This window comes from Varroa jacobsoni, unplaced genomic scaffold (genome assembly GCF_002532875.2).
Source record: "Varroa jacobsoni isolate VJ856 unplaced genomic scaffold, vjacob_1.0 scaffold_641, whole genome shotgun sequence".
NCBI classification, from domain to species: Eukaryota; Metazoa; Arthropoda; class Arachnida; order Mesostigmata; family Varroidae; genus Varroa; species Varroa jacobsoni.
In genome coordinates this window covers 651,180-664,389 of record NW_019213543.1, presented here as the reverse complement: position 1 = coordinate 664,389, position 13,210 = coordinate 651,180, and the positions used below count along the sequence as shown (strand labels likewise).

At 40.3% G+C, this 13,210-nt stretch overlaps 1 protein-coding gene across 2 annotated transcripts; it reads right to left on the bottom strand.

Moving 5' to 3' along the window:
* Window positions 1-1,443: 1,443 nt before the first annotated feature.
* LOC111262267 (uncharacterized) lies at window positions 1,444-12,350 on the bottom strand. Of its 2 annotated transcripts, none has more exons than XM_022836406.2 (12): window positions 12,060-12,350; window positions 10,931-11,175; window positions 10,453-10,616; window positions 9,201-9,554; window positions 7,301-7,639; window positions 6,462-6,746; window positions 5,646-5,839; window positions 4,928-5,137; window positions 3,756-3,948; window positions 2,909-3,070; window positions 2,411-2,586; window positions 1,444-1,993 (listed from the first exon to the last, which is right to left on the bottom strand). In XM_022836406.2, exons 1-12 carry the CDS (start codon window positions 12,111-12,113, stop codon window positions 1,769-1,771), a joined length of 2,601 nt encoding a protein of 866 aa, XP_022692141.1. In that variant the 5' UTR covers window positions 12,114-12,350; the 3' UTR covers window positions 1,444-1,768. The 2 variants fall into 2 exon arrangements, with proteins under 2 accessions (XP_022692141.1, XP_022692142.1); XM_022836407.2 differs by having other exon boundaries at window positions 10,931-11,163.
* Between the last annotated feature and the right edge of the window lie 860 nt (window positions 12,351-13,210).

Sequence of the window (13,210 nt, the reverse complement as noted above, 5' to 3'; positions counted from 1 at the left end):
TTAGAAGCGCGTCTTTAACATAGAATCTAAGGATACGGGTACTTCTATGAGGATCAGCCCGTTTTAGTGAAATTCGTGATTTGTTTATTGCAATCGCCGTACACCTAACACTCGAATGAGCGAACAGCTCGGGTTACTCAAAACTCGCACAAATACGGCGGACTAGGATAGTTTCTGTTTTGTTCCTGCGTTTTCAATGAAACATTATACTGCGAAGAAGTCTTGGTTTAATCACGGCACGTTCTTTGCCCTGCCCACTTTTAGCCCCAGTATTGACATGCTAATCCACTATGCTAAAAGGGGCAATACTCGCTGTTTACGGCCAGTTTCCATTTAGACTCTGTTTCCTTTTAGCTATAACTGAAATCTGGCGGTGCTTGCTCATTCTCGGAGGGTCATTTGAAGACGACTAGTGGCTTGACAATGTCGGCTACGCGACTTTTTGCTTTTCCATAATTAATCGTATTGATGTCATATGTTTCTCGCGCTTTGGTCAGAGCGACATACAATTACCTTTCAGGCTAAAAGAATTTCGTGTAAAGCATCGACGAATTGTCTACTTCACAAACGCTAGCGAGGTTCAGTTCACCTGCGATACTTATCCCCGAAGGCATTCTTCAGTTTTGGGTAAGGGTGACGTGGTCTGAGTGGCTAATGCGAATCCTCTAATTCGTTGCTACGGTAACCATAAGTAACTTTTTGCCTACTAAATCTCAGCAAATATTACCAGTTATTCATAATCAGAAAGGCAGGGAAGTTTGGTGGGTAGTAGGATAGATCAACGTTGTAATCTGGATTCGCACCCATGCATAGATTTCGTTTCATGCTGGGAGCCAGCGAGCCAGCCAGCCAGCCAGCCAGCCGTCCGGCTGATGGAATGCTCGCCTAACGGAGACACCGGACGTTACAATGAAAACCTAGAAGACAGACAAATGTCCTGAATCTCACAGACTGAAAAGAGTTTATCATCGGAACCCAGAACAGCGTTCCATCTTCTGGTGGTACTCTTCTCTGTCAACTGATGACGTTTTGGTTTAACCGAAGTCAGGAACACTTGTCATGAACTTTACATGGCGCACACGAACAGGACACCGATATGCACGTGACCGGTGGGCATTTAAATGTTTTTAATTAAAATAACCGTTATAGGTTAGTGATAAGGTGTTTATAATAAATTTAATAAACTTATTGACCTAGTGATTTTTAGGTTTGAGTTAGGGAGTCCGTAGAAGTTTTTTTTAGGGAGTTTTTACAACTGCGACAGCAAGTAGAACAGTAGGAACAAGCACTCTAAGAAGACGTACCAATTTATGTGGCTTAAAAGTATCTAATGTTAGATTAAAAGACTCGAATTGCAATTCCAAACTGTGTATCCCCAATTGATCCTAGCTAACAATTCAACAACACTAGCAAATGTACCTAGACGAACAAATAATCAAAAACTTTTGTTTTTTTTTTAACATTTAACTAAGTGTTTAATTACAATATATCGACATATGGATCGCATATAGGAATGTATTTAATTGAAAACCTAATCAGGTTTATACTGTTGAAGCTAAGACCTATGCCGTCGGCTAACAGTCCTGGTACACACAATGAATGCACTGTCCTTCCTTTCGTACTCGGTTGAATCTGATCGACTTTCTATCAGTTTGCTATCGAATCGATTATTTGGTCCCACAATAGATGCCCGGTCAAGCTAGTTCTTCCGCAACTCCACCAACTTTTTCTGCATTTGCTACGGTCGTTTTTATCTAGTAGTTTCGTTTTAGCCACTGGCACACAAACTGTCGGCTATGGTTACAATGTTACGGAACAGTTCGTACTTGTGTGCGGGCGTTCGCAGGTGATACTGGGTGACCAGCTGAGTGCGCAAAAATTTTAGATGTGTGTATAACCTTAAGGCTTGAGCGTGGGCGATGCGGTCGTGGTCGCTGCTGACAGCGAGAAAGCACCGCATCGTAAACACCGGCGCGCAAGGATCCGATAGCATCTGAAACGGGTAGATCAGCCATTAGAAGCGCTAATAATGGTAGAATAATAATCATGATTAATCTCTCAATGTGAAGGTGTCGCGACACGATTGTGTCATCAATTAATTTCAACTTTTTAATGATTCCATGTATATTATCCGTTTAGGCCTTCGCGCCTGCTTCTCCTATAGTAATATTTTTTATTTAAACCGGCATGAGTATGCTTGGTGACATTTGAATTGAATATTTACGTTTACACTGTTATTATTTTTTTATTATTGTTAGCCATATGATGGCACTGTATCCGAAAGATTTTTTAGATAGGCTGTTGTTCGCGAAATGTGATGGAATACGGGCTTTATTTACTCGCGGTGATTTTTACTATTTTAACTTTTTTGACGTATGGTTTCCCTATCATTAAATGGTAACCGTATTACTTCAGAGTCTGAGTTTGCTTCGCCCTCTGCATCATTGTCAGTTCTGGCTAGGATCTCTACAGGTTCCATAATAAATAATTTCCGGAGCATATCTGGTAGGTTATCGCGCCTGAGGTCGTATAGGTCGAAGGTAGGGTTCACCAGGAAGCATCCCTTGTAGATCTTAGGGTATTTCGCTGTTAGACAAAGTTGGAACATAACAATACGTTAATGACTACTTAGCAGTAAACCTATGTTTTGGATCCCAGTATAAAATAATATTCAAATATTTTGTTGATATACTTTTGTACAAACTAAAATTACTCTTAATTGCCTACCAGCTAAACAATCACTCGAGTACCTTCTACGCGCAAAGGTGGAGCCGCAATAGAATGCAAAGATGTCCCCCAGCAAACAAACAATCTCTAATGTTAAAAACGTCATCTGAAACTATTGAAGCGTGCTTTTGGCACAGCTGCATTTTACTTTAACAACAACAACAGCAAAGGTGTTTCTTACTAGCCAGATGAAGTGCAACAGCCCCACCATGACCTTCACCAAGCACCACGACGTGCGTCACGAGTCCGCCTAATTGAGATCGCTGCACAGCGTTGTGGACATCGTCGACGTCAAACGTGCCAACATGACCAGTCAGTGAACGTAGATTCTTTTCGCCGTAGCCTAACACATGCCAAACCCATAAAAAATCGACCTAATGACACGTCTGCTAAATGCGAGATCACTGTAACCGATTAACAATCAAGGTGCAGGTCTGAAAGCGAACCACCGTTTACGTTACGTCAAGTGTAACGCGATACAAATTCATTTATGTTCAAATAGGCTGCTGAAATAATTGCAAAAAGGTAACAAATTAGGTAGGCTAACGGGAAAACTGTAGATTTATAATATAGTTTACGTTAATGTGAATGTAACACAAATCAACTAAACTAATTAAATCAACGGCGAAACAGGCGCGGAGCAGAACTCGCGGGTTCATGTAGCATAAACTAAATTCGCTCTGTTATCAAAACTTTGACACGTTTTGTCTTGTTCAGGAATATAAGATGGCCGTCGTGAATGAAGGGTCGGAGCACTCCTTATATGACTTAGGAATGATATTGGTTGCAGCATGCATCACAGATGAAATCGCCTGTCAACTAGGTTACGTATGGATGTTATGGTAAGTTGTTTGCTTTAAAAAAGCCAACATAGATGGCCGCTTCTTTTAAAAGCAGACATGACATTTTGGTGCAATAAATAAAACAGGTAAATTACTGTCTTATATCGCTGCATATAATAATAGTGATAATAAAAACGATAACAATAATAATTATATATGTGGTTTCCTTATTAGAAGTACTCTTACCCGTGGACCCTCGATAATTTACCAACAGTAATCCATAATCTAACCGCTGTAGAAACTCATACGCCGAGGAGAACTTCGTCGTGAAAGCGGAATGGGGTCCCCCATGGATGACGACAATCAGCGGGTGGTTTCTATTTTGCGGAAATAAGTGCACTGCGCTATAAAACAGGTCCGGCTGCCGATCAGGCCGCATCTTGCATAACAAAATCACAAAAACCCAATAAAATGAACAGCAGGTTAGGTGTAAACATCTATCGAAAAGGAACGTTACCGATTAGACAAATTAAACAGGTACAATGTTTCATTACAGTGTCTGACCATACGTGAGACCAATATATTTTTGCCCGTGCTTGCCTAAGTAGGCCCAGCTCATAGAACTGTTCATATCTTATTGTCCTTAGTTCGCTTAGCGTCTTCTTCTATGAAAACTAACTCAGCTTTAAGGCGTTTCATCGATTATTATGATATCGATTAAAATCAAGTAGAGTTTTATCGTGTTTACAAGTGAGTATTACCCTATTCCCATTGTAGTTCTTGACCTGGCCACATATCAAAAATAAATGGCCAAGATGAAAAGTATTTGAACGTCGCCGCATTAGCGATTGCAGCTCTATATAAGTATGTCTAAATAAAGCTGACTCGGGTATGTTCGCTTTGTACGTGTAACAGTGACTAAATATCTTGTATAAGGTATTCGATAATACGTGCAGTACAATAGCCTCGTGTATTCGATTCAACTGGTATCTTCACAAGTTATTGCCGGCTAAAGTCTGGATTAGCAGATTACCCGAAACATTTATTTAGGACACCAAGGTTTGAGCTTCTATGCTAATGCAGTAGGTACTGTAATCTTTCAAAGAGAAGCCGCTTCATATATAAATCATTGGGTTTAAAGAAAACAAAAAGAAAAAGATGGTCGCCGAATATATATAGATACCGCCGAAAAAATACCAATAATCATTTAACAAGGTTCAGGGAAGTATAACTCCGGTTATGAAATGCGTAGTCAAATCTTACGTATAGGAAAACGCGATGGCCCCGCTAAATTTGAATCTGTAACACGGCACGACCAATAGGTCTTCAGTAGCAGACAGTTTTAAAGGTAAGAGTTACAGCAGGATGCGTAAAAAAAATCAGCATGCATGCTACAAGGTTGTATAAAATGGGCATACCTCGAAAAGGTCGTTTGTGTAGTTGTAAAATGGCTGGTTTCTATAACTTATTAGTCCGTTGCGTAGTGGACAACCGTAAATTGTTTGATTGTTTTGAAAACTCCACTGCAATCCTGTATCGCAGCGCGTTTTTCGGCCTACTACTAGGTTAGGTCTGTCAGACAGCGATGAACAGGCTAGAAGTATGTAATCACCTTTCACGCAAAGAAGCTGAAATTTATGTAAATACAGTCGACAGTTATGTAGTAACCAGGGGTTCAGTTTTTTTTATTTAACTAATTTAACGCAGGGCATGCTGAAAGACCGCCTAAGTTGAAATATGTAGAGGAAATGTAGCACTAAGATATTTTTATTTCCTCTGTTGATTTTTGGACGTTTTAGTCACTTTCAAATTACTTCTACTATCGTTTTGCATATGTAACCTGGGATTCACTTTCAAACAATCGTTGCGGGATTACCACTGTACCCCAAAGTTTCCATAAAAGATTTGGGACCCAGAAACTGCTCCAATTTACACGGGAAAAGTGTATAAAGAATAGCTAGTTGTACAAGTCAATACTTACTCGTAGAAAATTCGTTTTTAGTTTCGAGAGGCAAACAGATTTCCTACCCTGTTTCAAACCTTAACCCAACTGTATTAATTATTGCCTTTACGGTACAATTGCGCCACTGCGGAGACAAAATCTCTATATTAGACTATATGTAGATGACCGCTCACCTCCCACGATAAAAGATCCCGGAAAAGGTTGCGAACCACTTCTGCACTGACATTCATAATAGCCCTGCTCCTTAGGTCAATTTGCAATACTTGGGTAGTGAAATGCCATTGCGTTTGGACATAGAGGAGGTTACCCTCTGCGTTGGTGCAATGAGGAATCAGTTTTGTCTGGTAAAGTCCCGGGAACTCGTCCACTAGAATAAGTATGACGCGAAGAAACAATACAGATGGAGGAATTATTATTATTATAAGTTTATGTTTGCTGGTCTTATCAAGTCATGTATAGATGATACATTTTTTTCGCTAATCAACAGCACCGTCACTAAGTTTTAAGCCATGTCGGTTTTGAAGTAGTTAATACACCCCAGTACTTATGTTCTGGTCAAAGCCTACTCACAGAAGCAGTGAATCGTGTACGTATTAGATATGCGTTATTAAACAATCACATAGATCAAGGCTCTTCTATTTTAAATAGAAGGCTTCCGGTCGAACAGGCACGTAAATGGTTTAGTCAATACTTGATAGTCATCTGGCGCCGTGAACAAAGAGTAAAGTACATGGAAAAGCGATTCGTTCGAGGGCAAACCGATTCCTTTTTGCCATCCGAAATGTTTTCTTATTTTATGATCGATTAAAATTTGCACACTTACGCGAAATTGTAAATGCTGCCCTATATAATTAGCCGAATTCCGAGCTACGTCCCACAATAGTTAAACCATGTCCCTCTATCATGAAAATGAGTTAATCTCCTAATGAGTTAAGCGATTCCAAAAAACTATACCTACAAAAAGAAGAAGAGCATTCACCCATATTCACCTCGGGGATCCTCAGGTACTGTAGTAATAAGTTTTGCCATTTTACTCTTCCAGTCCACACAATACAATTCAGACGCCTTATCGTTGGTTCCGCCACTTTCATTCTGCAAGTAAAGTAAACAGTCTCCCGGGGCCGAGAAACGCGGCGAATAAATGTATTTGTTACTGTTTCCAATCTCAGTAACAACTCTGGTATCCACGTCGAAATGGTATAGGCGTTGAATGCGGTTCTTACTCACACCTGGACGATACGGTGGCCCATTCGGCATTCCGACGAAGACAACGCCTGGGGCGAAACCCCGAACGGCCCAAAACATCATTCCGTGCGAGCAGATAAAACAAATCAACAGATCATGACTATTTAGTTAAAGCAAACTCTCAATTACGCAAGCTTATGTTCTACCTAGCGTAGTTGGGTCATAATGCTAGGGATCCGCTAGGGAAATGCAGGAAAAGATACCGACCCGAGTTCAACGTAACCATTCCATGGACGTCTTCCAATGAGCAGCAGCAAATAACAAACCTAACAATCTAAATATACACGGTGGGACAAAGTGAAACTATGGTGGGGTAGTCGATTTTCACTTAGAAGAACTAACTAGTTAGGTGATTACTTCTGAGTTAAATTAGATGCTGCTTGATCTTAAGTTTATTTTTTCTCTATTGCAAATCTAGTTTATTCCTAATTTTCGATCTACAGCTTCGTCTTGGGTCCACTTTCGCCCTGACCCTGTACATTAAACAGCCAATAATATGCGTTTCCAATTAACCTTCATTGCCTTCGTATATTTGCACGAGAAAAAACATTGACATTTATTTGATTTCAAATGAGCTCCGTACCTTTCCCGTCCGGTGTGAATACAGCCTGCCCCAAGCTGACGTTGGCCATGTGGATCAAAATGAGTTGTAATTTTTCTCTTTTGTGTCGCGATGCCTCAAGAATAGCAACGCGGTCTTCGGCGTCTTCATCAATGTCCACTTCGTTAACATCGCTTTCGTCGTCGTCCGCGTCCCCCTCCATAGCTTCCTCGTAGCCTTTGCTTGCTTCCGGTGGCGCGAGAAGGTCAAAGTTCGCATCGTTCTCAAATGGAGGAAAGAATATTTTCGGCACCTTCAATACGGCGATGATCGGGCACACGGTTTCGTTGTCATAACTAGCCCCAAAGCTAAGTTTTGATTCTGTCATCAAATAAGTAGCACGTACTATTATATATTATGTATAATCATTACTAAAATTATTCAGTATCAGGACGAGCGTGCCATTAATAGTATCTGAAGGGAGGTGCTAGATCGTGGATCAGAGAAATGTGGCTCTGATTTTTTTCTTAGCTATATCTTATTCTAAATGATTGCACAGAGACAGGGGATTTCCGATTGAAAACTTTTGTTTAAACAAGGCGTCTACGATATGAAAAAGTTGTTGAAGCAGCTGTGCCGTGCAAAATCTGCCCACTTGGACACCCAAATATCGATTCGGTATTAATGGCGAATTTGGCAAGGTATGTTCATTTACGTACAGCCGACTGTGACACTGTCGAAGCAAGCGTATGTTCAATCTTCCGTCAAGGAGCCGGATGTCCTGGATGATGATCGGCGGTTATCTGTTTCATCCTCCAATGGCTGCCTTAACGACGTGGTCCACTTCATCAATACTCAAAAATATAAACTATGTCGACTGCTACTGAGTAACTGCCTGTACCAATACACTCAGTCGAATTCTTCAACAAACAAAATACATAGCCAGCCATATTGGGTAACCCCCTATTTAAAGCTCGATCTGTTTATGGTGAAAGCAATATCCGCAGTGTGCTGAAATAGTATGTTAGGACAACATCACGTCTCATCTTGGACTGGGGACTTATCATCCCATTCTATTGACTGCAAGGGACCAGTGTGGAAGTTTGTGAAATATACACATAACGAAGTTGGAAAACACTAGACGACTCTTGTTGAAGAAGGCTGCCATCGAAGCTAGATTGGCACTTATTGCAGTGGATTCCATTACGTGACGCGCGAGGCTGAAGTCGTTATAAACGAAGTTTAGAGCAATTCCCTTGGTGATTTATGATACTGACCTTTTTTTTTCAATGATGAAATATGTATTACTAATGTTTTTTGAGGCTGTAACAGAATATAATAGCTAGACGGAGCCAAATGAATGATGTATCGGTTTCAAAGAAGCCGATAATAACAACAACTGAATCGGCATCACATTGGCATGTCTAATCCTTCAAATTACGACATTATGATGAACTACATGTAGTTAATCTTTGTGGTATGTTTCTGTGCAGTAAGACTGAAGTCCATTCTGACAATTATAAAATCGGAAAAAAAACCGTGTGTTTTTGTCTGACGTAAAAAGAGAGCATTGAATTAATTAGTACTCTCCTCTCTATGAATCTAAACTGCATCACGTTCGAATGGGGAACTTCGTTTTTTTTAGTCCCTGCAGTAAATGTATGTGGTGAAAAACGCAGACCATTTAACAGAAAAACCCTACTTCCTTCGCTTTGCCTTACGATATTTTGCGATACTGTTAAGAAGGTCAAGAGTACTTAAAAACTACTTCTAACAGGAAACGGTACAAAATTCTTTTTGCAACAAGCGGATTTACAAACATTCCCTACAGCAATAAAAAAAATCAGTTTTTTTTTCCTTTATTTACACAAACCAGTAAAATGTCCTGTTTCGCTATTTTCGTGGTTTTGTAGATCAACTCTACACTTCGTAATCTACTTGCCTGGATTGTAGTTGCCCGTTTTGCTGGACGACCCAAATTTGTGTTCTTTCTTTGCGGATGTCTCCGACATCGGCTCGGGAACGTTCCCGTTCCCCGCAGCGGCGTCCGATTCCGGGTGAGAATTCATCTCCGAAGGCCCACTTGATTTCTGCTGGCACTCAAAGCTATGAAAATACGAAGGGTGACCCGAGTCTGACTTTGAATGATCACTGGAGTTAGATTCCGAGGGGCCATCCGTCCTGGTTGGTAACATCACTGTAGGCTCAACCCTATGCCTTCTCGAGGCCTTTGTTCTTTCTGCCACGAACAAAAGCTTATCTTCTTGGCGAGACCATTCGCATGACGCAAAGTTTCCTACATTTCCGGTATATCACATTAATTACACAAAGTAAACAAGTTATTTGATATAAACAGCTGAAAAATGTAATATATTTGATTCAACTGTAAAATTAGAATACATTCGTATCTACCTCATGTTACAAGGCTAAATCTCGTAATCACAAATTTCTACCTATTAGAAACTCTCAAAAATGTGGCAGCTAAAGACTAAATCAACCCTATAATAAACGAATAAATAACAATCGATATCGAAGCAACCACGAGCAATTTATAAAATAAGCTGTCCCCTGGCGTTTGCCGACCCCAGTCAAAGTCGTATAATTAAACCCATACAAACGGTCCAATTTTTAATCAATCTGAAGCTTGTGTTGGTACTACTAAGAAAAATAGGCGCGATTTCTGTTGTCGTCATCAAAAGGAAATATGAACCCCTATGATGTGCCTATTTCGATCTTTTGCAGGAACAGAGGAAATCGGCCAATGCAAACGTTATTTACGATATCTTAAAAAAATGTGTGACAATAGTTAATCCGTATTATAGCGCAACCCGCTATATCTATTTCTATCAGTTATATTATAAACCTAGCAAGTTATGCATTCTAATCTCAGTATAGTCATCGAATATACCATCACAATGTATCGGCACTGTCGGAGCAGTCTCGCTATTTAGCATTTTATTGGCAACCTTTTTTACTCCAAGTCACAGACGATAATGTTAAACTACATATGTGCTTCGCAATGCACCGTCGGTGCTGCGGGCTTAGTTAAGCATTGACTCAAATGGCTGACGATGCCTTCAGCAACCTGAAAATGAGTTGCGTGTCCGTTTCTAGGTCCCACCTCACTAAGTATACCTAGGTTTAGTGGGGGCAAACATGTACCAACTGTGCGATTATACGAATGTGAGACTAACCTTTGGAAAGTATCCTTCCATGGTAGCCATACTTTTGCGGATCGTAAGTCCACATCTCAGCATCAAGGGCACAAATCGTCAATAGATCGACCTCTTTGCCGCGTCTTAAACATTTTCTGTGCACTGCTTTGCGGCCAAGCTTTCCTTCCGAGGTGGTTATCGAACTGGTCGAACGAAATTCAATCAATCACCCATACAATTTTACAGCTTTTTAACAATTTTATAACAGATTTTGCTTTATTCATGAGACTACAGTACGAATAAGATGTAAACTCTCGTAAAGCTACTGATAAAGAGAGTTTCGTTAAACATCCGATTTTATAAGTATTACACTATATAACATTATTCGAAAACAAAGACAAAAAGACCTCATGCGGTTTAAGCAACTAGTGATACATTCACTGTCGTTCAAGCGATAACTTCCTGACTCACATTTAACTTAGCTCGGAATTAATTGACACTATTAGTGAACACTCACATTATCGACGAATGAATATCGGTGGAAGATTGGACACATTTAAATTGGCCCAGCTCGTCTCGACCGTCTTTGCTAAGTTCGGCACGATGCGAAACCGTGAACCCTATTTGTTCCTGGGATTCGGCGTCAATATAGCTCCAGTCCGATGTGACAGTGACATGTTCGTTGGTGACAGATAAATAACCGCGCGTCGGAATCGGAACAGCGGCAGCTTGCTTATAAATAGAATGTATCTGAGCCGAACGCTGTCGTTAGATTCGCATAAACATTATAGACGCAGTTGTATTTAGTCTCATGTTCGTTTCTAGACCAATAGCTAGCAGAGTCAACGTCGCTAACAACGTCAACACGAGGGATACATCGAAAAATGTCCCAATTCATTCACGGTAGACCGACAACTCGGTGAAACAGCAAATACTATTACCGCAGGATCGCAGAAAGTGTTAGCTTCGACAATACACTGAGCGCTTGAATAGTATTGCATAAGAATCGTTGCTAAATTCTCGAGCGGTACAACACTTTGAAACGGGATCTATGAAAGTATATGTTCCATGACATGAAAATAGGACATGTATAGGATAAATAGGACATCGAATCGGAATAGCTGCGTCTGCTACGAGGTGGATTTACGATAGCTACCGAAGCCTGCATTTCACCATAATCGTATACTGCTACAAAAATATAAAGTCAGGTATAGTACACGACAAGTCTGACTAAATCAAAAAACGAAAAAAATATGCAATACATTAGTTGCTCACTACAAAGACAACAGTAATCAGGTATGTGGCAGTGTTTCGCATTGAGTAAAAGTGCTGTGAGTATTAATAAGATGGTAGAAAAAGGTATACCTAACCTTGCAAGTAAACTACTTAGTATTTAAAGCTGTGCTTAGCTTTTCTTTGTTCTCTCTAACATCTCCACGTTTGGAAGTAGGCTTGTGGGGTTTTAATGGAGGCCTTATATATATGTCGCTTCATCGTTGGCCTTACGATATACACACGCCATATTCACTCCCCGCCTGATCCCCAGTCATCATTAAGAATGACGCTTGTACTTTTTACCTTTACATAAAGCAACGCACATTTTTCTTACTTTTGAAAAAAACTTTTACAGCAACGCATTTGCTTACCACGGGTGCTTTTCTTGGGAATTTCGGCACGTTTTGTGAACCCATCGTTTCCATCACCAGGTGGTGCCGTGATATCAAACCAACAAAAGAGGCACTACAGTATGCCCTCGCATTCAAACATAATCTCGCACTTTGATTCTCGCTCACTTTGTAATTCTGATGCGGCTATTCACTCCGCTTAGGTGAAAAGCGCGAAACGAAGTTCTCGGTAGAATTACTGTTTCTGCTACCGCTTCGTAAGAATGCGTAGTTACCTGACAGACACAGAAACCGACTAAACAAATTTTCACTTGACTTAATTTCCATTTCATTAATACAAGGGAGAGGGTTTCAGCAATACGTGTGCTAACGAGGTACACATGAAGGACACACGTGAAAAGTACGCGGCTATGAGGGTGGACGTATGCATCTCGCTGTTTTAGTAGTAATAAAGTCCACACGCTCTAGAACCAGAAGCCATGAAGCACTTAGATAGGCCATTGGTCTATCTGGTCTAGTGGTCTATTGGTACACTATGCTCCCACACAAACTGTTACTTTCGTATATATTCCGAGCGGTTGTCTCCTTCGTCGTAATTTAAGAAGCGATTGTTTGAATTTCGTGGCTAAATCTTCTGCTAGCGTGCAAAACGACTTACGTATATAACTAGGAAGATGTCGTGCTTATAAAGCTGTCAAAAAAGTGGGCGGAGTAGCATGATTGTCTGGAAAGCTACCTGCTTTTCCAGTAAAAAGAAGCTTACCTATTCTAATCTTTATGATTATCGCCTATCCTGTATAATGGATAAAGTGTTTTGGGGGGTTTGCGTGTTTCCTTTGCTAATTTTTTTTTTCTGTTGCGTTCTGTAATTACAATAATATGTAGTTTCATTACAAACAATCGACGAGAATCCTCGGACAGGCGTATGAACCTGGGTGTGGGCCTTACTAAGTACAGTCAACAGTAAAATACTGCTTCGAGCCGATGATGCCGATTTATGGATGGAATGATCACAAATTAGCAATGGAATTTCACACTATTGACTCTGAGTTATATAGCATATTTTCACATTGGTTTACAAAGGATTATCCTGTCTAGGCATATGATCGAAATATTTTTTTTTGTCTTTTTAACTGTCGCCATTCAGTGGTATGATCCATTTTGAAATAAAT